The sequence below is a fragment of the Coenobita brevimanus genome, chromosome 88, assembly GCF_032717465.1.
Source record: "Coenobita brevimanus isolate Jiangsu-jjx chromosome 88, ASM3271746v2, whole genome shotgun sequence".
Classification (NCBI taxonomy): domain Eukaryota; kingdom Metazoa; phylum Arthropoda; class Malacostraca; order Decapoda; family Coenobitidae; genus Coenobita; species Coenobita brevimanus.
Window position 1 is genome coordinate 2,385,302 of NC_137041.1, and position 25,332 is coordinate 2,410,633.

At 39.6% G+C, this 25,332-nt stretch overlaps 1 protein-coding gene across 1 annotated transcript; it reads left to right on the plus strand.

Annotated features, from left to right (window-relative positions):
* Window positions 1-811: 811 nt before the first annotated feature.
* On the plus strand, window positions 812-25,332 carry phtf (putative homeodomain transcription factor). The gene is made up of 15 exons (XM_080281171.1): window positions 812-851; window positions 8,894-9,060; window positions 9,963-10,174; window positions 10,845-11,070; window positions 11,833-11,944; window positions 14,080-14,716; window positions 16,494-16,655; window positions 17,948-18,137; window positions 18,713-18,835; window positions 19,998-20,169; window positions 20,803-20,952; window positions 22,087-22,165; window positions 23,291-23,436; window positions 23,907-24,099; window positions 25,186-25,332. Exons 2-15 carry the CDS (start codon window positions 8,895-8,897, stop codon window positions 25,330-25,332), a joined length of 2,715 nt encoding a protein of 904 aa, XP_080137297.1. The 5' UTR covers window positions 812-851; window position 8,894.

A 25,332-nucleotide genomic window follows, 5' to 3' on the forward strand; every position in this document is an offset into this window, starting at 1 on the left:
CTGAGTACTCATCCCCTCAAAGTTATGGTGGAACAGATGGACATGTTGTTGCTGGTGCACTGTCCTGTCCAGGAGTTGTTTTACAACATATTATTTATTATTTATTTTCTGTATCCCTTATCTATTTCAATTGTTCCTTTCTCATATTTAGTATTATACTCCTTTTCAGTATTTTTTCTACAGTTTCAGCCACTTTATCGTTTTCTTGGATTGTTCCATTTATTGTTTCGTTCACTATTATGTTCTCCGTTATGTCTTCATATGCCTTACAATGAAATAGATGAAGTTGCCTTTCTTCTTCCTCCTTGCATAATTCACATAGTAAATTTTGTTCATATTTATTTTGGTAGTTTACCATCAATCATTCTCGTTCTGAGCATAAATACCCGTAGTGGCTACATTATTCATTTACGAAATACATCGCGTACAAAATCGGTGAAGAGATTACAACTTAGGGTAAAAAGACTCGCCTCAGACGCTGTCAAATAAGTGCTTATCTCCCACACCTCTTGGCAGCTTCATAAACGTGCCATCAGCTGTTGTGACGTCATCAGCATCCCAAAACAAATTGATTGCGGGATAAAAATATTTTCTTTTGTTATCCAAGGTCCAATAACCAATTAACAATTTGTATGATAAGTAGTTATAATTAGACGTGGTTAGTACAGCAACATAATTATTCATTTTACCGGTAAGTGTTATATATCAAGGTAAACAAGAAACTAGTTTATGCCTGCATCAGCTGTGGTCATTACGGGTCATATTTGTTTAAAAGGAAGGGAAGAAATGTCAATGTCTACCACCCGTGCAGTATTCCGGAAGTTTTCTTGATAAATATACACGGAGTACAGGTAACTCGTCTGCACTGTTGCCTCCCAGAATTAAGGTAGCAGTGAGAGTACTAAAACTAGAGATCTTTAATGTAGATTAATGTCCTTGACCTTGCTTGCAGATGGAGGGAATCCTGTCTTAATCATACTGTTGCGGAAGAGATCATCCTACATAACTGATAACGTTACATGATTAACCAATAGAGTATTACAATTACAGAGGAGGACTGTATATTCTAGTAATTGTTAAAAGTAGTTGCAGAGCCTTATTTTTAGATATTTCTGTACCTAGACATAGCAAACAAAAGCATTATTTCATTTTTCCATTTATGCCAGGGTTAGGGCCAACGATGATAAAGTTAGAACCGAAGTATGGGCTTTTGATGGCACGGTTATGTCTTGGTAAGTTTGCTTTGTGTTGTGTCTATAAACAGGGCTGTGCAACTGAAGAGTTACCCCAAATTTAAATCTGATTTCACCCGTGCAGTTGTAATGATGGATCACGCACCAAGCCCAGGTCATTTATTGTAAGGTACTAGGTGTGTCCACAGAGCAGCATGCAGAGAATAACGTAACATTTATTAGCACCTTCAATGACAGCCCATTTTAACAATGATTATATTCAACCTTAGAAAGGCTAGAAGTATATGAAAGCTATATTTAACTCCTCAGTTTATACAAATTATACTGTTCTAAATTAACTAATTTGGAAACAGTAATATTAAATGAATAAAATGTCCTACATGTGAGTGATTTAAAGCTGAGATCACAAAGAAGAAAAGAAACCCCCAGTATTTGACCACTACACAAACAATCATTCATTCATTCATTCATCATCTAATCCAGTTTTACCCCATGGGGAGCATAGGAGCCTGGGGCTAGGCGAGTTGGTCCTGACATTTAAGATGAGAGTGACCAGCCTCACCCATCCCTGAGCGGCATTATGTGAGCAGTAGACCCCAACCACCATTTGGATATAAATCTGCACAGGTTCAGTCCTATTAGAATGCATTAATTGCCCACTAAACCACCAGATGCCATAATTTGGTTTTATGGTTACCACCCAGCGTAGTAAATTATTTCCCAGTCTACAGGAAAGTTTTCAGCTTGTCGCTCAGGGTAGAGTCACCTGTAGACAAAAGGAAGTGGAAAGAATGAAGGAAAGAAAGACAGAGGAGGAAAGAAGAGAGGAAAGGGCAGGCACCCGAGAGCAGCGCTATATTGAGTAAGTGGATGATGAGCACCCCCTCTTACCACTAATAAAAACTAAAAATATATTTTATTGTTAATACTGAGTGTATGTGTGAAGGGGAATGTAGCGTGTTTCCCACCATTATAGGTGTTTCACGTGACTGTCACAATATGGTGCTCACCTATGCCTTTGTGCTTTCAATTTTTAAGCCATTGGCTGTGACCTTTAGCTACAGATTGATAGCCCCTGGGGAGGGGGTAAAGAATACTGGTACTTCCTCAATGTCCCTGTTTGTTGTAAGAGGCAACTAAAAGGGGCTTTTTTGTCTCTGGTCTCTCTTTTCTTCCTGTCCCTTCTGCCCTTATTTGCACCTCTCTTCTTGAAATTTCTGTGTTTCTTCTGGCCTTTACTTTCCCTCTTCCCCTGCAGTGCCATAAAGCCATATCATGGCTTGGTGCTAATTCTCCATTATTCCTTTATTCCTTCAGATAGATAATTGTACAGTATATCTGAAATTCGTACATGTACAGTACATGAATCCATCGCAGTATAAGGGTTAATCAGTTTCAACCACCCCAGCAGTATGGTTAGTAACAAGGCTGAGTACCGTTGTACTCTTCCATAATAATGATGCATTACCCATATCTTGAAATGTAGTTCTATCTATCTATCTATTGCCAGACGCCTCAATCCCGTTTGGGGTGGCCACAAACAAATCGCCTCCAAGTCGCCCTGTCCCCTGCCATTTCACTGCCCTGCTCCCAACTTACACCCCCTTCTCTCATATACCTCTCCACCCCATCCCTCCATCTCATCCTCGGCCTCCCCCTCCCTCTTCCCCCCTCCACCTCACTCACATACACTCTCTTCGTCAGTCTTTCACCCTCCATCCTCTCCACATGGCCAAATGTAGTTGCCATATGTTAATTTGTGTGATTCTGAGTAAGTAATCTCTCTATTGTCTAGATGGCTATTACCCAGACGATCCATTACCTGGATGTTGTGATCTGGCTGTTCGAAACCATAATTCATACATTGTTCCGTATTATCTGGACAAAATGCCTGCGTCTGGGTGGAAATTATGGTTGCACGAACATTTCCGCCTGGCTGGGCGGGAATAACCTGGTGGCGCCGCCCTGTCTGGCTGGGTAGTTTACCCATTGGTGATTGCTTGTCTTGGTTGATGGGTCTGCTTGACCACAGTAATTACTTTGCTGTGGTTTACAGGTCTGCTTGACCAGATTGAGTAGTGTTGAACAACAGGAACAACTTTTGTACAATGTTCCATAGTGGCCTTTCACACTAGCTTTCTAAGTTTGGTTGTGTATGAAAGGGGGCCAGTGGAGAGGTCCGTTATCCAGATGGAGCCTTTACCTGGACGTGCTTTTGGCTCTGTAACGTCAAATAATGGAGGGATTACTGTACATTTCTTGTGATGGTAAATCATTTCAAGATCCAGTAACTCCTGCACCAGTTTTGTATTTTAGCAATACTGTATGGTAGTAATTCCTTGCCTTTTGTCTTATTAGGTTATTTTGCTGTTAATTGTTTAGTATAGTATACTTCATAAATATTAGTTTCATTGCTACAATAAAGGTGATTTACCAGTTTCCCAATTTGCAGCACCAAATATAATGGTGTGGAAAAAGTAGTGACATTTTGGAACACATCCCTGACATGACATGGACTGCCTATATTTGTGATGGATTTTTCATATACCGGACCATTGGTTGTCTTGCCTCAGGCCCCTGCGCCTGAAGGGGGTAATATGGGAACAGCATTTTGGATAAACTGATTGTTTCTGAACCTGTACCATACTCAGTACTCAGACATTTTATTCAACTTGAGACTTCTCATGAGAGGGATTAGATATAGCTGTCATTAATCTCTTCTCTGCTGCAGGTCCTTCCAAAGAAGAAAAAAAAAATTATATGGAAGTAGCAAGTGTGAAATAGAAAATGTTACTGGAGTGCAAAATTTAATCCACAGAGCTATGGTAGCTAACCTTTGTCAGTGTTCACAGTCCTTCACATCTCAGAATATCTTCTCACATCCCTTGTTAGGAATCAGTTTTAGAGTGAAAATACTGTACAGTGAACCATGGAAACATTCCGTGATGAAGAATTTTATTTTAACAACTTGTAACGGAACTGGCTGGCATGTTACGCAATCCCCAGAAATGACATTTCGCACCCCAAAGGTGTGCACACACCCGTGATTAAGAACCGCAGCCTTAGAGCGTGACAGGCCACTCTACTCTTCATTAATCATTTGCTGGTAGCAAAAATACAATAGGTAGCATTTCTGACATCATTAAAAGGTTAGCAGAGTGAAAATATAACCTGCATAGCATGATGGACCACTTGTAAGCTTGACCTCTTCTATCAGAGCACCTTTGTAAAAGGGTTAATGAGGGCTGTATTTTACCACTCCAGTTAGAAATCTCCAAAGGCACATAAAATTATCTGGAGACAGAGTAAGTAAAATGATACTGTATCTGCATCTGCATCTGCACTGAAAGGGGTTACTCTCCTGACTCTGGCAATATGGTACATTAGGGGAAGTTGGCATATCAGTTTCACAGATAGCAAGAGAACTTTTATAGATAGCTGTTATCTGTTTTATAGTATTAATTCAAAAGCGGAATGTAAAAGAAGTTGACATACAGAGGGCATGCTGAATTTTGTTGAGTTCAAATTTCATGCCAGATCAAAATGAAAATAACTGAATTTGCTGGAAAGTGATGTGAAATGAGTACTCTTCAATAGTTTGGCTATAGAGAGAGTGGAGAGTGAGAGATTGACCAGGAAAATGTAGTCTCTGGGGTAGAGGTGGAGGCATGCTGGAGAGATGTACGAATAAAAGGTCGTGGAGGACAGAAAGATATTAAGGCAGTTTGTGTGTGTCCACCCCCTCTGGGATTAAAGTATCTGGACATAGATTAATAGAAATATATAATAATAATGCTAGTTTGTGTTGTCCCTGAATATTCTGAATCTGCTATATCATTTTCTGCAGTACTGTAGTTTTGATAGTTACCTTGGTCGGTGTTGACTGACGTGGGAACACATGCTGTGATGTGTTTTATCTGGATCATAGTACATTTCTCCATTGTTCACTGATAAGATTTCTGATACGTCTGTGAAATCTTATCTTGACTGTTATCTAAGACTGATAGCACAGAAGTGTCGTGCAAGCCAATTTCCTGTATAGATAATCTCAGCAGTACCTAGCATCCTGTGAGTGAGTGTGTGTGCACTGTTACATGTAGTAAGATTGAGTGGATAAGTTTTTTTCATTTTTTAAATGAAAGATTTATAGGTACAAAGTTACTACTGTGCAGAAAATGTCATTATATTTCATTTCAGCAACTGCATTAACAGAGAAGTTTATGCCATTGTACAGAACTGTCTTATCAAAGGAGTGATATTTTGCTGTGTGTTTTCACTCTGAGTAATTGAAAATGACCAGCTTAAGGACAGCCTGGAAAAAGCCATTCAGAGTGGTTGTTCCATCACTAGTAATGTAAGTATAACACACACACAGATTCATGAAACAAACTCTCCATGGTTATGTATTGCTTAAAGAAAAAGAAAGAAAAAAAAGAAAGATAATTTTGGGGTAAAACTGTAGTCCTGTATACAGTAGTTCTCATCTATTGTGTGATGAATTGTGCATTAAATATGTGTACATGTGTCTGAATCTTTTTTTTTTTTTTTTTTTTTTGAGAATAGTTCAGTGAAGGTTGAAATCAGATTCACCCCTTGAGCCCAGTGATCTTTTTCTTTTGTTTATTGTTACTTTCAGACAATTATATTCAGCTTTGGGGAGACTTCTTGTAGTGAAAGAGTAAATAAAGGCTATATCTAGCTTTTCCAGTTTGAAATTTCTCCAGAGTTGAATGATTGGAATTTGTTTGAAATCCCTACACAGCCAGACCTTTCTAAGCTATATATATATATATATATATATATATATATATATATATATATATATATATATAAAATTGTGGTAGTGCTGATAAAATAAGATGTGTTCAGGTTCAAGGATTTAACACCATTAATTATTATACAGTTGTTTCAGTTGTTGTTGCTGTTGTGGCCCAGGTTCATCAGAACATGAACATCTTGGACTTAAACTGAAGCTGCTTTACACCTGCAGTCCACCTTCCTCCATTTGGGGCATAGGAAGAGTGTTGAGGGATGTTAGTAGCAGTCCAGTTATATCATTGCTACCATGTAAAGGCTTCCCTTACCATTACATGCTATAAATTGCATAGTTGTATCAAGAACATAATTGGGAGGGGATATTGCCATGTAATTAGCCATACCATCCATCTTTTCTGTTGAGGGCAGGGTGGAACGACACATGAGATTAGGCCATGATTCCCCCCCCCCCACCCCGTTCGACTTACTTTAATATCTTAAAACAATCATGTTATCCTTGATATTGACTGACATTTTCGATAGCAAATTGATCACCCAAATTAATAGGAGAAGGGAGGAACAGTACATCATAGATCAGCCCTTCCCCACCCTCCCCTGTTTTGTTATCCATATGGGTTATTCTTAGTTCTGAATGATACTTGAGACAGCAGACTGATCTGTTAGTTTAGTTTGAGATGGGATTAATGACCCAGTATGAGATAAGGTGATCTCCCTGTTTTTCACCTACTGAACATTGTTATCTTATCCATATTGGTTATCATTAGTCGTGACTGACATGTGAGAGAGCCATGTGTATTTCAGCATTTATTACAGAGAAGGGATTTGGGTATAAATTTTGGTACAGATTTGTAGAAGAATGAGCATTTTTCCTAAATTTCAGGTAGGAGGAGTTATTTCCTTGTTCCAGCATCAATCTCTTCACTGTTATGATGTCTTTTACAGTTTAATCATGCTGTCATCATACAGTTTTATTTCACTTGTCAGATACTTCCTTTGGGAAAATAGTTTAGTTGAGTATATGTCTCATCCCTCCAGTACCAGGAATCTCCTGATGTGAGTTAAATTGTCTGGTTGTTGCAAGACATAAGTAATGAAGGAGCCGTCACACTGAAGCCACCTAACATCATATTGATTGAAACTGTGATAGTACTTTTTTAACTTAGTTTTATTGCACCTACATGGGCAACCAAATCCAGTGTGTGTCCCTAACTGTATCACTCACTCATTCTCTGATTGAGCCCCTGTACCCTTTTGAAAGTTGAAATCTGGTAAGGTACAAGTGTAGAGTCTTAGGAGCATCATAGTTATTGGAAGGAGATAATTGATGGTGTCTCTGATGGGCATCTGGGGCATGTCTGAGTGTGTGTAAGGTGTGTGTAGTGTGCATCTGAGGGATATATCCAAAGACGGACACCTTTCAGGATGTGTTGGGGTTAGTGGATATGTTTGGGTGGATATGGTTGTCAAAGATGTCCTTTGCCCTTTTATTACCGTGTCTAATTCGTGAAGTGAAGAAAGTGGAAGCAGGGAGTGTGGAAGAGCAAGAAGATGGTTAGATATGATAACTGAATGTGTGAGGAACTGTGGTTTGAAAACCAAGTAGCAAGCTGGCACTTTCGACAGAAATGTAACAGAGTTATTTTCAGAAACCTAACAAGTTTACAATAGATCATTAATCCTAATGTGATGGAGATTTTAGTAGTTTTACAGCTTGTTTCCTGTGGCTCAGAGTCAGAATAGGACAGTAGTATAGCTCTGCATAGTTTGCATAGCACCATATTTCATTCTACGAGTTCTTGTGGAACTCGGTGTTGATTTACGGAAAGGTTTGCTAGCAGCCTATATGGATCTCAAGAAGGCATTAGACTCAGTAAATTGGGAGGTACTATGGGAACATATGCGACTGTGTGAGATCCCTGCAGGGATAATCCAGCTGATTGCTGGCTTGTACTCAAACACTGAGAGTGCTGTCAAATGTGTGTGTATGGGGGGGGGGGGCCGAGGGAACATCCATCTTCCCAGTAAGTTCTGGTGTAAAACAGGAATGTGTCCTTCCCCATACACTTGTCAACACATGTATGGATTGGGTACTGGACCGGGCTGTGGGTTGAAGTCACTGTGAGGTATCAGTTGGCAATTTCAGGGTTACTGACCTTGACTTTTCCAATGATGCAGTTATCCTGGCGGAGTCGCTGGAGACACTGCTGAGTGCCCTTGAGGATTATGGATTCACTCAGTTTGGGTATTTGGCACAGTCGTTATTTGTGTAGGACAAAAGTTTGCATCTTTAAGGCGCTGGTGCTCCATGTCTTACTTTATGGCTGTGAGACATGGACGCTAAACTGTGACTTGAAGTGGCGAATTGACTCCTCTGGTACTAGGTCTTGGTAGGATCATGGGATATCGCTGATACAACCAGGTGCGTAATGAGCGACTACTCCATGAGACTGAATCAAGGCCTGTTACCCACATAATACAGCAATGCCAACTCCAGCTACATGGGCACATGGCCTTCTTTCCTGAGGCTGATCCTGCTCACAAGGTGATCTCTGAGCAAGTTAACCTGAGTGGAGGAAGCCAAGGGGAAGGCCATTTAACTCAAGGCTGGAGCAGGTCAATTACTCCTGTCAGGAGATATCTAGAGGGGGAAGAGTTGCTGTCTGGAGGGTTGCACAAAGGGACTCTCATGGGTGGAGTTGGAAGGTGAGTGAGGCTATGCGCCCCATGGTGTTTACCCCTTCTTGATAATGATATTTTAGTGTTTATTTCCTGTTACAGCTGGGTATTCAAGATGAAGAGATAGCAAAATTAGACTAAGTTAAAATGAAAAGAGTATAGTACAGTTTACAGTACCCACCTCATTCATAAATGGGAAATAGGTTTAGGATGATAATGATGACATACAGTATTTATTCATTTTGTAGGATGGTGCTGGAGTCGGCATTGGGGTGGTATCAGAGCCGCATCAGCCAATATGACAAGCAGTCATGGGAGACCACAGTGGAACAGAGGATCCTTCAAGGACTATCTTATACACCCCGCAAAACTGCAAACCCCAAGACAGAATTTATTGATGTAGATCTGGTTAGAGGTATGGTAAGATTTTTGAGTTGTAGAAAGAAACGGATATTTTATGTGTGGTGAAGTCATTTTAAGGGTTTTTGAACTGTAAAAAGAAACTGATATTATATGTGTGATCAAGCAATCATATTATAAGTGATGTACTGTATTTAATATTGATACTCTCTCATGTCGCCTTTCATTCTCTCTCTTTTCTTTTTTCCTTTTTTTTTTTTCTTTTTTTCTTTTCCATTTCTCTGTATTGGTGTTTGCATTCTCATTTCATACACTGATAGTTCCACTTCATCCTCTCCTAATCCTCTCTCTTTGTTACAATGGTTATCACTTGAATTTTCAGTTTTTGTTTCAGTACTGCTGTTTTATGTCTGTTAAGTTTTATATACAGTATTGTTATACAGTATTTTTATGTTTTTTTTTTTTTCATATCTTAGTTTAGCTTAGCAGTTTATGGTATGTTTTATTTTCATGTTTAGTTTACTATTACATAGATATATTATTTATGCTATTTTACCATATGGCTTTGCATTTTGTTACACAAATCCCCTCACCTTAATGTCGGGACTGACTAGCTTAATCCAAGGCCCCTTTGTTTTGTTGAAGCAACATAGGACTGAATGATGGATAGACAGAGTTACATAAATCTATGTGCTCCTGCACACTCTGTAGTATACTCATAGTTTCTTTGTTCTTCAGTGCATGGGAGTGGTGCCATTCCTTGGTGGCACTGATGTAACTGAATGGTTTCACTCTCTGGTTATACAAGAGTCCTTTAGCCCCACTTCCTGTCCCCCTAAAGGAAGGTGGTGGACTGCAGGAAAAAGGCCATTTCAGCCTGTCTAGATGGGCCTGGGGCCACAACAGCAACAGTAGACAACCTTGTCCGTCATACCAGACTTTCCATCACACCCACAGGTTCAACATTCCCCAAAGCCAAGCCCCACTCTGGTCTGTGGCTGGCGGGGCTCCATGGTATCACCCGGATTGTGCTCCTGCCATTGTACTATAAGTGGTGGATCCTTGAGACATCCTGTATGGGGTTCCTCATTGTACTGTCCATCTACTGTTCCATCTTGTTCTGTGGTGCTGTTATGATAACATGTAGGCACAGTGAACAGATTATTAAGGTAAGTTCTTAGAGGCAAAGGATTGTACTGTTGGTTTTCATATTCTGTGCTAAGTCTCTGATATTCACCCCCCCCCCTTCCATAAGTTACAGTAGTGTCAATATATAAAACTGCCTCCAGGAGGAGGTATTGTATGACCTTTTATATGCATTTAAGCTCTGGCTTGCTTTCTACTTTCACCTGTAACCAATTTGTGTTATTACCACAGTCCCATAGTGCATGGTGACAGTTATAAGATGTCAAACACTGTTGAAACTAAAAGGTCTAGTTACAGATTTTTTAGACAGCTGGACTTGGGATTAGATCCACGTAGGTAATCATTTCTGTCATTAAATGATCATTAGAATTGACCATATGTATATTCACATCTCATGCCAGTTTTCTGAGTTTGACTTCATCCTTGTGGCCACTGGTATGTCATCCGCAATAATCTACTTTGTACTGGACATTGCTGTAGTCAGTTTGTTTTTACTTGGTGGAACAGAGGCACTCCCAAAACTTGAATACCATATCATGGTTGCTTGAAATTCACTGAGCCATTGTTATGAAAAATTTACATTGATTGTCAGATTGACCTAATCAGCGCACTTGGCCGTCAGCTGAGCCAGAAGGGGTTTAGGATCATCATCAGGGTAGAAGATACCTGTTGTAATCCTCTCAACCTTTGTAGGAGGTGCCAGTATCAGAAGTCTTACTGCCTGGGTTAGTGATGGTGGTGTTAAGCGTGATACACTCTCAAATAGTGTGCACACGACATCCCGGCGGGTCCATGTCTTCCTCCCCACATCACCATCCCCGTTCCTCCACCACATCTTCCCTGGGCCTCCGTTGTGGCAGGAGATCAACCCCTGCTCCCACTAGACCCCTTAGGAGGAGCTCTTCACTTTCCGGTCGAGGTAAATAATTGTGCTTCATCTTTTTACTGTGAGAGCTTTTTCCCTTAGCTGAAGAAGTTAACATATCTTTGTTAATAGCACTGCAGTAAAACAGTAGCATAACAACACTGTTGATCAAGAACTACATATAGTCTCTGTTTTCCCTTAAACTCCACAGGGTGTTGTATGAGCTCCAGTGAGGTTGTAGATGTCAGTTAAAGCCTTTTCATTTAAAGTAACATTGTGCTGTACACATTCTAAACTATACAATATGTGAGAGGTGACTGTAGTGCAATGACACTGTTGATCAAGATCTGGCTTTAATGTTAGAATCCTGATTTCTCCTAGTATAGGGCTGTTACTGTAGAAGGTTAGGTTGAAGTGCAGTAACATTGTCTTAACTCCTTCAGTGTGATGATTTAGTTTTTATTTGATTTTTGCAACTTCTAGATGATTTTATTCAGTTAAGGAGAGACTTTCTGTACTTGAGGAGTAAGATATAACCATATTCAACTTGTTACTTATCACGGTATATATATATATATATATATATATATATATATATATATATATATATATATATATATATATAAATATATACAGTTTTTGATTAAAATCGTCTGGTGGTAGTATAACTGAATTGGAAAAAAGATAACACCGAATCAAAGGGGTTGATATTAGAATCCTGATTTTTCCAAGTAAAATCTCTAAATAACTATTATTGGGATAAGTAAAGGGCAAAAGGTGTGTCTTAACAAAGTATTTATACCATCCATTTTGCAGGCAAATGTTCATCTTGCTGCAGCTGCAAGAGGGAGGCAGTGAAGCATGCTAATAATTATACAAAGAAGCACCCAAATTCGTTAAAAAATAGATCTCCGTACAAGTCATTCAGGTAATGTAGTTCACAATCATATATATAAAAAATATATACAGTATATATATATATATATATATATATATATATATATATATGTATCACTGACATACTTTAGTTAATTTATGGTTGGTAATATTGCTGTGTTAATGCTCCAGACAGTGAATGTGATAAATAACTTACATTTTTTTTTAGTCTGCAAATTAGTCTGATGATGCACTGGATATCTTGAATCTCTGCTGCTATAGTCAAGCCGATGATACAGGAAATTATTTTGAGTGCACATTTCTTGTACCAGTTGTACTTTTATATTTTGAGAAAGGCATTTCCAATTTTCGTCTCAAGACATGTCCAGGTTTATATTAAATTTTATGATATTTCGCAAGTAGTTACTTAAAATACAACTATTTGACTCATAACTCATATAATTGATATTTCATTAATTGTGACTTTTTAAAGTTGATAATGTATCTGTAAATTTATCTTTGCTGTGGGCAAATCTTAGAAGCTTTGATTCTAGATGGACATGGGTGATATATCCAGAGTTAAAGTTATTTACAGCACTTACTTGTTTATACCCATCCCAAAACAGCACTAGTACTGAAAGAAATGCTCACAATAGGTTTCATATTAGGAGTATGAGTGCTCACTGTTTCATAGTACAGTTATTTGTCAAAACATAGTAGAGTTGTTGGGGATTTTAATATTTTGAGCACAGACACACATTTCTTTGGTATAGAGACTCAGTTGAGCGCTGATCATTTATGTATCTTGTGTCATTTTGTCCTTCTTCACTGCTCTTTGTTGTCCCATGACTTCGCTGCTTTATCCATTCCAACCAAAGCAGAGGATGGAGGATGACAATTGGGTTTGGAAAGCGAGAAATGTGAATGTCTGGGGTAGGGTTGCAAAAGGCAGACCGAAAAAGACCTGAGTTAGGTATAAGGGACTTATTTGGGAGGCTGGTAGAGGTTGAGCAGTGTGGAGAACCACCATTAAAGTGACCAAGGACGACGCATGCAAGCATGTTGTAGCCTTTATAAATGCTATGAACGCTACCAAAGATCATCATCAGCAGCAGCAGCATTCGGACCATCTTTCCCACCCTAGGGCAGGGTGAAGAGTAGCAACGTCCAGTCAGCCAATGTTTGCCCAGTTCAATGGGCCACGCTTCCTTGCACTCATCATTCAAGCCCTCAAAATCGTGGTTCCATCAGATAGGCCAAAAAAATTTCACCACGTTCTGTAGCTTCACATATACCCATCTGATAGAGCCAGTGCAAATGCAGTCACGTTAAAAAGGGATGCCAAATTCGTGGGTATGCTCTTCACACAAAATTGATCCATTCAGCTCTTTATCTTGTCAGTTCCTTAGCCTTACCAACTTCCATACCTCTCTTCCTCACACACTCATCCACCATATCTCTCCACCTTCTTCTTGGCCTACCTCACCTCCTCCGTCCTTCAGATTTGCTCAGATATACCTTTTTCACCATACTATTGTCATTCATTCTCTCCACATGACCAATTCAACTCTGTACACTCTTCATTTCTGGTGTCCACAGACTTCCTTACTCCGCATCTTTCGCAAATCACGTTATTCCATATCCTATCCACTCTCTGTTCTCCACATAATTCCTCAGCAGTCCTGTCTCCTCTGCTTTTACTCTTGAGTTTTCATTTTCATGCCACACCATAGTCTCACATCCATATGTTTAAGTTGGCAGTAACACTCCTTCATGTAAGCCTCATGCAGGTCAACACTCAAGCCTTTGTTTCTTATCAAGGCCTTTATAGCACCAGCTACTCTCCTTCCATGTGTCACTGTACTTTCCACATCTTTTGCATATTTTCCTCTCTTTTCTGTCACTATACTCAGGTATTTGAACTCGCTCACCAGTTCCAGTCTCTCTCCATTCACTGTAACATCACACTGGGAGTCACTTTCTCTCTCATTAACCATCTCTTAACTCTTTTCTACGTTTACTTTTAAGACTCGATGCTCACAGACATCTACAAAGCTCTGTACTAGTCCGCCAAGCTCTTGTCCGGTATTTGCAAAGTTAAATTTATATGTATATTATCAGCTTTAAAAGTCATAATGAATGGAAAATAAAGAATGTGAGTTATAAGTTAAATAGTTATGTTTTCAGATCACACTCAGAAGAGCCAAGATGTGAGGAATCGTCATACCCTTTGCGACCTCGTTCAGCCTCAGAGAACAATGTCGTATCTAATGACTTAACAGATTCCAGACCCAGTATTATAATTTTGCAGCCACACAGTGATGAAATAGAGAAGCCAGAGGAGAGATCTAGTTCATCCGCCACCCCTTCCTCTGGTGATCGTAGTCCTGTTATTGGTCACATGGAAGGTAAACACATCTTCCTGGAGGAGCTTGGCCACAAAACACAGCCAGATGCCACAAACACAAGCAACTCTGAAAATGAAGACATCACTGTAGTATTAAGCCCAGCAGAACTATCTGGAGATTGCAGTAACTGTGATGATAAAGATTCTCAAAATATATTCAGTCACAAGGGGAAGAATAAGGAAAATCGGGATATCATTGCAAAGGATATGAAGGGGAAAGTAAAATTAGCTGTACCAGCACACCAACGACACCTCAGGTTACCAGATCAGAAGAGCTCCGAGTGTGATGGTGGCAGTGATGGTGGGGAGGAGAGCTGCCTTGGTGACCTGGAGGCACCAACAACCGACACTGACAGTTGCAGTGTTAACAGAAGCATCACCAAGCATCACCATCGATGTCCTTGCAACAAAACAAAAGTTAGTTCCTCTGTTTATATTTGCAATAAATTTTAAGACTACTCATTAAGCCTGTAGTTCTTTCTCTCCAACTTGGCAGAGATTTTGTCCGGTTGCAGCTTATTTCCCATTACATGATGGCAGAATGAGACAATACAATGGATGTATTTCTTGACTAGTGCTGCGTTCTTATGTTACTCTCTTGTTCCAGCATAGCAGTCTGGATGGAGAGATGTCAGTTTTAGGCTAAGTTAATGTGAAAAAAGATGTTGTTGAGATTGGGTTACTGCACTGTGTTGAATACTTCTATATTAGGGGAACAGATACTTAACGCCTTCAGCCGAGGACATCATTTTTTTGTTTTTTTAACTACCTTGTTATAAGTTGTGGGTTTATTCAGTTTAGGGGAAAGTTTTCAAACTGGAAGGATTAGATATAGCGCTCGTTAACCCGTTCAGCTTTTCTAAGTTGAATAAATTGTCTGAAGTAGCAAGACAGAACCAAAGAATGCATCATCTGACTCAGGGATGAAGTCCAAGATTGTGGTTCTTAAAGAAAGTTATTGAAGGTGAGTTTCATTGCTATAAGTTGAAGATGGAGGTGGATGTAGAAACTTTATGAACACAAGCAACTGATTATTTAATGATGTTGTGTATGGTGTTATTGATACCTATTAAAAGTGTGTTCTGTGTTGCTAAAAATCTACAGTCTTCTTTTCTGTGAAGAGGGTGGAGGCATTCAAGAAACCAAGCCGTTAAGTTGTTGATGACCACAATAAAACATATTCAGATTGGAAGGAATATCTCAAGACAGTCACTAGCTGAAACAGGTTGCTGCTGCAAGAGAACTTGGCATTTTGTGATGAGGAGTGTGAAACATACTGTACAAACTTCCACGTGTTATAGTTTCTGGTGAAGTGAGTTCTTCTTTGGACATGTCGCAATTGGTTAGACTGTGATGTTGTCTGTTAACAATGTATTGAACTCATCTCTCTTGCTACCAGTTAAGGGGATTCCCAGGGATATCTTATATAGTGAGAGCTACATCATCATCGCTATTATCATCATCATCGTCATCATTGCCATCATCATCATCATTTTCATCATCATCATCATCATCATCATCATCATCATCATCACTTTTTCTTCCACATAAGGTTGGGGTGAAGTAGGTTCCAGAGAATGAGGACATAGAAGACACAGAAGAGGGAGAACTATCAACAGTATGTCCAGTGAAATTGGCCTGACACTCATTCATACATCACTTAAGTGTTTGGAATGCTGGCTCCACATCACAGACATGGACCATTGCACTTTTTTTTTTTTTTTAACCCATAACCTTGGAGGATGTTTTATATGATTCTGGGACACATTGGTGATCTTACTGAAACTCTGCCTGTGCTAGTGATTGTTCTTGTATGTTCCTCCCAGCCCCATATATCATAGTGGATGTTGTAAGCTGGCTTATGAGTCAACTTCTTAAAGTGCTGGTACTGATATTTTCATCAAGGGGAAAAAATAGGTTTACAGGTAAGCAAATACTTCATGTTTATCTTGATAACAGAGGGCAGGATATGTTTGCTGAATATTACCTTATATAGTATTCTTCCAAGTTCTTAATTTGAATGCATGTAAGTAGGGGACCAACTGTAGTATGCTGCAGTAAAGCATCAATAATTATTTCTTTAGAGTCCATATAATTAAGGTATCCACATTAGTGAGTGAGGTTATTTGTTATGTTGATATAGTGTGAGTGAGGCCAACACCCCCTAGCCCTACCCTGCTTCCCAACTCCACAGCTGCCTGACCCCTGTGTCCACCCTCACTGCCGCTGCTCCCCACACCACCACCATCACCACCACCAGTTGATGCCCTCTGTAGTGGTTGAGAGGAGCTCCTGCAACTCCTCTTGTGAGAGTGATGCAGAGCAGGACGCAGCCCCTCACTATACAAAGGCAAAGGTAACAGTCCACTAATTCCCCTGCCTTTTTAAGCAACCATTTACAGTTGGCAACACCCTCCTGCTCTCCTCATTCACACCTCTCACATTTCATATGGTCATGCGAATCTGCCCATTTGGTTGGGCCCTCCCAGGATCTCTGAAACGTCTGCCGTGATTTAGTGATTTTAGATTGGGGAATCTAGGGGACACTAACCCAGCCAAAAACCCCGGTTATATGATTACCACCCAGCATAGTAAATGGTTTCCTGGAAACAGGAAACTATTTGGCTTGTCACTCAGTGTGGAGACCAGAAGGCAACACTGCATTGCGTGAGTGGATGATGGGCCCCAAAGCATCTTGCGTGTTTAATCCTTTCAATAAATTGACATCTTTTTCATAGAGGAAATCATCATTATGCCTATACAAAATTTTCTGTAATATTAACACAGTACCCCTCACTCTGCCCTCACTACTGATTCCCCTGCCTTTCCAAGCTCATTTAATGCATTTAATCCATTCACTGTGGTGAGATCTTTTCTTACCAGTCAGGGACATTATAAAAAATACTGCAACTATTTTCCTCGTAATTGGTACACTTCTATGCCAGGCCAAAGGTTAACACTACTAATTCCACTGCTGTTCTAAACATCTCTTTTTATATTTGATAATGGTACCATTAACCCTGTCATGGTCAGGACAACTCTTGTATTCTGTTCCAGGCAGAGCCAGATGATCTTATTTAGTTGAGAGTATGTTATAGCATAAGAGTATTAATTTAAATTCCTTCAGTATGATGGTATTTCTTCAGGAAGTCTTTATTAAAAGTCAGGGATGTGTTCTACATCTCAGTGAACTGATTTTCCCATGTGGTGGATGGTGCCTCACTGTGGTGAGGCATGGGGAAGTGTATGAAAGTTTAGTTACCGAATGAATGCTGCATTTGGGTCTCTCCCCCCTGCTAACGCAGGCACCGTAGTAAACTTCATATCATGCCATTGTTTGGTTAATTGTTTACCACCCAGTGTTGTGTAAATAGTTTCTTAGTTTACAGGAAACCATTAGGTTTGTCTCTTTGCAGAGTCACCTAAGGAAGAAGTAGGCAGCACTTCGTAAATGAGTGGATGGTGCTCACACCACTTATGTGAATGGACATATCCTACATCAGATGTTCATGTCTCTGTGCCATTACTTCACGAGCTGTTGAGTGTGAGTGCACCAGAATTACAGTGAATAGTGATTTTTTTTTTTTTCTCCCGCCGTTATATGTTAGTCATTTCCCCTCCATTACATCCTTGTCATTTTCCCACCAGCCTGTTGAGTTTGAATGGACAGGCATCACCACCAATAGTGATGACCTGAGCTACAGCAGTGAGAGTGAGGGTGGGTGGGATGATCACGAGGAGACACATCAGACATATCTGTGCCCAGAAACCCTCGACTGGAATATCCAAGGCTCTCCGGCTGCCATCATCACATCTACACCTAATGTTTCTGTCAAAGGTAGGTTAATGGTTGTTTGTTGTCTCATAGCCATGTCCCTGTAATGGTAACTCTCTCATGGCCAGAACAACTCCAGTATTCTGTTATAGGTAATGCCAAATGATTTTATTGAACTAAGAGCCTGTGAGTGTTAAGACTAGTAACATTAACACTCTTAAGAATGCAGCTTCCCTTGTGTGTTATTCCAACTATTGCTGAACAGTTTTACTCAGCTGAGAGTAGATCATAGGATCCTGAGAATGTTAAATGGAAATTTTTAAGACAAACCAGGAAAAGTGTATACAGTACAGTACAGTACTGTATTATAAGCTTAGTTGACTTAATGCATCACATTCCTTATCTGATGGTTGTATTAACCCTGATACCACTGTATTTATGTACAACAGTTAGTGGTAATGACTATTATGCCTTTCATTGGTTTGAAATGAATGATGAGGAACAAAAGAAAAATAAGTAGTAATTTTGCATGAACAATTATTTAATAACATGTAGTTCAGTGATCTCAGAGCATACAGTGGAATTGTATTTAAGGTAGGTTATTAATACATTAATTTGACATGTGGTATATTTTGCAGTGAGTTGTAAAATCTGGGAAGGTGTGGAGGTAAAGAAAGTGGACCTCTCAGTTTTGGACATCTCCTCAGCCGTTATCTCTAAAGTGGACAACCTCCAGCACACCACACATTACCTGCAGTTTGGTCAGTTTTATCCTGATGGTGTATTACCTCACTTGGATGACAGAAGCATAGTTATCCTAACCTGAAAATTCGTAACCCCTTTCTGCTTGGTTCTTGGCCAAGTATAGTGAGATTTTGAGATTTGAGGATTGATTTGACTAATGATCATGGTAACTCATTCCTGTCTCATTGCTAAAGTTCATCTAATTTCTTTTAACTGTCAGTACTGTATAACTTAGTATTCAAATTGTGGGAGTGGTTCTACTTTGTTAGATGTGAACAAGAATTTGCAAGTTTCTGATGTCATGCTGCATCTTGATGACTTCTGAAGAGAGTTACATGTTGAGAAAACTATAAACTGCTTGTAGCATCCATGTATAATTATTGCATAATTATAGACTGCATGTACTCAGCTCTTCAGTATTTTGGCCATCATCATCATTCAGATCTTCCTTCCCACCTAAGGATGGGGTGTGGTTGGGTGCAAAGAATAAGAATAAACTTGATAGAATGAGAACTGATCAAAGTCTGCATAATTAATGGCATCATAGAATAAGAACTAATCAGAGTCTGGCCAGTTAAATGGTTTGTTTCTTATGTAATTTTGCTTTCATATTGTTGGAATTCATTTTTCTCGTTGATTATTAGGCATCTTTGTTATTGTTGATCAACCCCAGTCTGTGTGGCTGAGAAAACCCATCAGCCACAAGCAAACAACCACCCTTGCAGGAGCATCTTGTGCAGTGAACCAATGTTCCCTTGCTGTTGATAGCACCTCACTATAGTAAGGCATGGGGAAATGTCTGGAGGTTTGGTTCCTGGGTGGATGCCTCTCTCCACCCAGTTAACAGGGACACTATAGTAGGCTCCACATTACCTCATGATCTGGTTACCACCCAGCAGTGTAAATGGTTTCCTGGTTTACATGAAACCATTAGGCTTGTTACTTAGTGTAGAGCCACCTGAAGTGGAAAGAAAAATAAAAAGTGCTGGAAGCAAAGGGAGAAGTAGGAAAAGAGGGGGGTAGACACAGAAAAAGAATGATAAAGGTGAAGGAAGATGTTGGTAGCACTGTATCAAGTGAGTGGATGATGGTCATCACCACCTGCCACTAGGCATCTTAGATAGAAGGCTACTTATAATGTGGATTTCTAGTACAGTACTTGATTTTCCATTAACACAGGCCTGACGATGGCAACAGTGATAGCCCTGGTGCCGAGCATTTACCGAGTGGACTTTGGTGCTGTGGGGACGCTGCTGGAGACCATGGTGACCACTGGGCCTCAGGAGTGGATACATGCACTTGGAAATGCTGCCTTCAGTCTCTTGGCGGGTCTTCTTGGTAGCAATGCATGGTGAGTTACAACACCGTCAACCTGAGGATGTTTTGTATATTTTGTTGTAACTGTCACTAGGTGATTGTATTTATTGTAGCTCCCACTGTATGATTGTATTTATTGTAGCTGCCACTGTGATTGTATTTATTGTGGCTGCCACCATATGATTGTATTTGTTGTATATGCCACTATATGATTGTATTTATTTTCTGCAATAAATGACTATTTATTGTAGCTGCCACTATATGACTGTATTTACTGTATCTGCCACTAGATGATTGTATTCAGCCCAGGAGAAATTTTCCATACTAAAGTGAATAGATAGAGCCATCATGAATGCCTGTAGTTTGCAGTCTTTCCTCAGCTGAGTGAAGTAATCTGGTAGTGGTAAGAGTAAGTTAAAAGGCACATTCTGAGACCAAAGAGATTACGTGGTTTCCTTGGTGAAGAAGGGAAAGAAAGCTTATGTTTTTATCTATCGTGATTCCCAGTGAAGTTCTAATGCTGCCTATCTGTCAAAAGGTTTATACTGTAACAGCAGTTGTTTTTTATAATCATTGAAGAGAAAAATGAGGGTTTTCAGGCAACCAAATAAAAGAAGCCATGAATATGTTCCAGCTTACAACAAAGACATACTGAATGTTTCGGCAGGATAACCACAATGATCCTCCTGAGCTGCCTGAATCGGTTCCTGTTAGCAGGAGGTTTCTTCTTCCTGTTGTCAGTGGCTGAGCGCACCTTCAAACAACGTTTCCTGTATGCCAAACACTTCTGCTACCTCACCTCTGCCCGACGTGCAAGGTAAGTTATTGACACTAACTAACACTGCATAGCTGAGTACAGTTAGGTAGTTTCATATAGCTGTGTGGAATGTGAGGATGTGAATTTTTATTTTTTTATTTTTACCAAATATATATTCATTCATTCTTTCATCATCTAATCCAGTGTTTGCCCCATGATGAGTGTAGGTGCCCAGGGCTAGGCAAGTTGGTCCTAACATTTAAGGTGAGAGTGACCAGCCTTACTTATCCCTGAGTGGTATTACTTGAGCAGTAAACACCAACCACCCCATGGATATAAACCTGCGCTGGCTCAGTCCGATTAGAGCGCCTTAATTACCCACTAAACTGCCAGGCGCCATAATTTGGTTATACTGTTACCACCCACTATAGTAAATGGTTTCTAGGTGTACAGGAAACCATTTGGCTTGTCACTCAGTGTAGGGTCACCCATAGACAGAAGGAAAAAGAAAGAATGAAGGAAAGAAAAACAGAAGAGGAAGGAAGGAAAGAAGAGAGGAAAGGGCAGGCAGCCGAGAGCATCACTACATCGAGTGATTGGATGGTGAGTTGATATATATATACCAGTATATATATATATATATATATATATATATATATATATGCCTCTGGAGATAGATGTGTATCATACACCTTCCCATCTCACCACTTTGGCACCAACACTTACCATCCAAATTGAGTACATTATATTTTATGGCTGTCTGATTTGGAACTGGTTTATTGGTATTAGATGGAATTCTACTGTGTCATAACAGATGATTTTGTGAAAGATCAGTAAAGACTATTTTAATGAAATTCAAATCATCGAACTGTTCCTTGCCGCAGCTTGGGATCAGACTTTCATCCTTTTGGACAGTGACGATGTTTTGCAAGATGGAGATAAAAGCAAATGAATGGATGTGAAAAAGGTGGTTAAATGGGTTACACATTAGGAAAACGTCCAGGCATCTCATTGATTTGAACTTTAGTACATTATTTTACTGTCTACTTAAACCTAGGACCTTTACTACTTTACCACTGAGGCATAACCTACACATTGTTGATTTATGCTCAAGGTAGCAGCAGTAGATGGGACATCACAAAACTAGTAAATATACAGTAATTAGCATCTCTTATATGGTACCATTCCTTTCAGGAAGTATGACCTTCCACATTTCCGGCTGAACAAAGTGCACAACATCAAGACTTGGCTTTCAGTTCGGTCCTGCTTAAGGGTATGTACAGTACTTGATATAGTGCTTATCCCTTCAGTATGGTGACTTTTTTTTTTTTTTTTTTCGTGGTACCATCAGAAATATTTATTTAGATTAGTGGAGACTATTCAGACTGGAGGGGTTAGATATACCGTTTTTTATCCCTACCAGTGAGAGAGTTCTTTCAGTTGAATAAAGTTATCTTGGAGTAGCAACAACCAAAAAGACATCACTGTTTTAACACTGTAGGTAAAGGTAACCACAGTAAAGAAAAGGATGAGAGTGGTTTGTCAAATGTAGGGTGTGATATTCTTTCTTTTTGTTATTAGCTATTTATTACTTTCATTTAGTGAGTAGTGTATCATGTATAATGGAGAAAGAAACTTTGAAGTTACACTTGTGAGTGAATTGATATGTGTGGATTATTTAATTAAGCACTTCCACCTGTCAAACTATTCTGTTACTCCTTTGTTAAAGTGTTATACTTTACTGTACTTCATTTCCATGTTGATGATGATGATGATTTTGGATCATTCTTATAAATGAAGGAGGGTCCCCATATCATCTTTCAATTTATATATTAGCTGTTGCTGCATCCTGTGAGGTATGGCTTTAACAGAAGGTCCTTCATCCATTTCTGACCCCACTCAGTAATAACTCCCTTTCCGTGACACACCATCCTCCCTAACTTAAATTCTTACCTTATCTTTCCACTTCATTCTTGGTTTCTCTTGCCTTCTGCTCCCAACCCTTAGTCAATGTTTCCCTCTCCACTTGCTCCTAACAGTCAAACTTCCTCAAAATGTTTCTTTTTATATCTCAGAACATAAGCTTTACACCACATTCTCTTTTCATTTGTCCATCTGTCCCTCCATATCACTCCACAGGCATCTGTGCTGTAAGTAAATGTTTGATAGTAATTGAGCAGGAGATGGATGTTGCTTAATTAGAATAGTAAAGTACTTAAATCTATCTACAGCCAAGTGCCTGAATCCCATAAGGAATGGCCACAGACAGATTGCCTTCATCTTGCATCTCCCTCTTTCGTACATCTCCCCACTCCATCCCTCAGTCTCTTTCTTGGTCTTCCCCTCCTCCTCTCCCCCTCTACTATAAAGTACTATATTTCCTACTTTCCATGCACAGAAACGTGGTCCTCAGAGATCGGTGGATGTGATAGTGTCAGCTACATTTGTCATTACCCTCCTACTAGTTTGTTACCTCTGCTTTGAGCTGCTGAAGGAAGATGACAAGTCACAACACTCACTGTACAACTGTGAATTGTTTGTGTGGTAAGTGTACACACCTATTTGTACATTATTACAAACTATCTGGTAGGTGTATTATGAACCACTGTACATCCATCAAGAGAAAATACAAGGAAATGTATGTAGAGGCTTACACTTGTGAGGTGAAGCCAGGAATGATAATTGAATGATTGTATGGAAATTCTGCTGAGGGTAATATAAGAATTATTTCAGTATCTACATGCATTAAGCTAAAGGATTTAGATGGTAAGTGAATTTGTGTGTGACACATTTTATTGGACATGCTGTTGGATAGGTCACTATCTGTCATGTTTTTCTCTTTCTGTGCTTTGTAGACCCTGTCTTATCCCATCTTTCATTAGAAAAAGTGGTTGGGATGATTAAGTTATTATCATTTTTGTTCCTTCAGTTTTGTATTTTTGATGACTGTACATATTGAAAGGATTTAAAAAGACAGTAAATATGTCAAAGAACATTGCAAATTCCCATGACAGGTGCTTTGCAATTGGTATCTACTTGATACGATTTATGACGCTGGGTGCGATGATCAATAAGAAGTACTCGAGCCTGTCGGTGCTCATCACAGAGCAGATCAACATGTACCTGCACATGGAACAGAAGCCCCAGAAGAAGGACGAGCTCACTTTGGCCAACAATGTGCTTAAACTGGTATCTGTGTTGCTCAAGGTTAGTGCAGATATTTTTAAACCAATCTGCCTGGATACATTTACAGTTGTGTTTAGAGGCCACTGGCCACACTAGCATGTGTACATCTTCTCTTTTGATGGCAGCTCTCCATTGTTACTATTGTCAGCCATTTCCCTGCTGATTTTAAACATTATATTTGGCAGGAGGAAGAGATGTATGTGAGAGAGTGAGAGAGAGGTCAGAGGCAGTGAGGTATTGGTGGTGATGATGATGATGATGATGATGATGGTAATGATTTGACCAACTCCAGACAGTTTTGTTTAGGTGTGACTTGATATCCCCCGGATGTTTGGGTTAATGCGTATCTTCATGAGTATTTCTGTTTTATCTTGGTAATTGCAGAATGTAGCATTCCAAGAGTCTCAGGTAGTAATGTCTCAGTTCTGGCAGAATATGTCTGACATTAGCTGGAATAAAATACTAGAGATGCCCTGAACATGAGAGGGATAATGATGGTAGTATTATCACTCTCAGGTCCTTGTGGCACAGTGTTAACTAAATAAAATCATTTAGTGGTTGTTAGATTAAGTAAGAGAGTTGTCCTTGTGGTGAGAGAATTAAAACTTACAGAGTTGTAACAATAGGTATGCCTACCCTTCAGTGTGTGGTTGTACCTGTATATATCCACAGACCCAGGAGTGTTAGGTAATAATGGATGAAGTTGGCTTAAGCAATCTTCTTAAGGATGTCTCTACCATGTATTTACAGAGGGAAAAGAAATTTTTTGTTGTGCATGTATACTTCAGTAGGGAGTAACATTGTAGTACTGTATCATTCTGGATGTACTGAAAAATGTTAGAAATATGATGAGATGATTTGGCCATGTGGAAAGAACAGAGAATTAAAGATTGGCTAAGCATGAAGTGAAGAGGAAGAGGGAGATAATGATGTTGAACAGGGGGTATGGGTTTGAGAGGTATATGAATGAGAGTGGCATGCGTTGGAGGGAGGGCAGCCTAATGATAGAGAACATGGTGACATGGAGGCAGTTTGTTCATGGCCACTTTCTCCTGGATTATGGCATCCAGCTGTAGATAGATACATTATTATTTACATTCTCACTAGGAACTGGAGAGCCCCTTCAAGATCTCAGGACTATCAGCCAATCCTCTTCTTTACAACATTACCCGCCTGGTGGTTCTCTCGGCTTGCTCTGGGGTTCTCTCGGATCTCCTCGGCTTCAAACTCAAACTCCACAAGATCAAGTTGTAG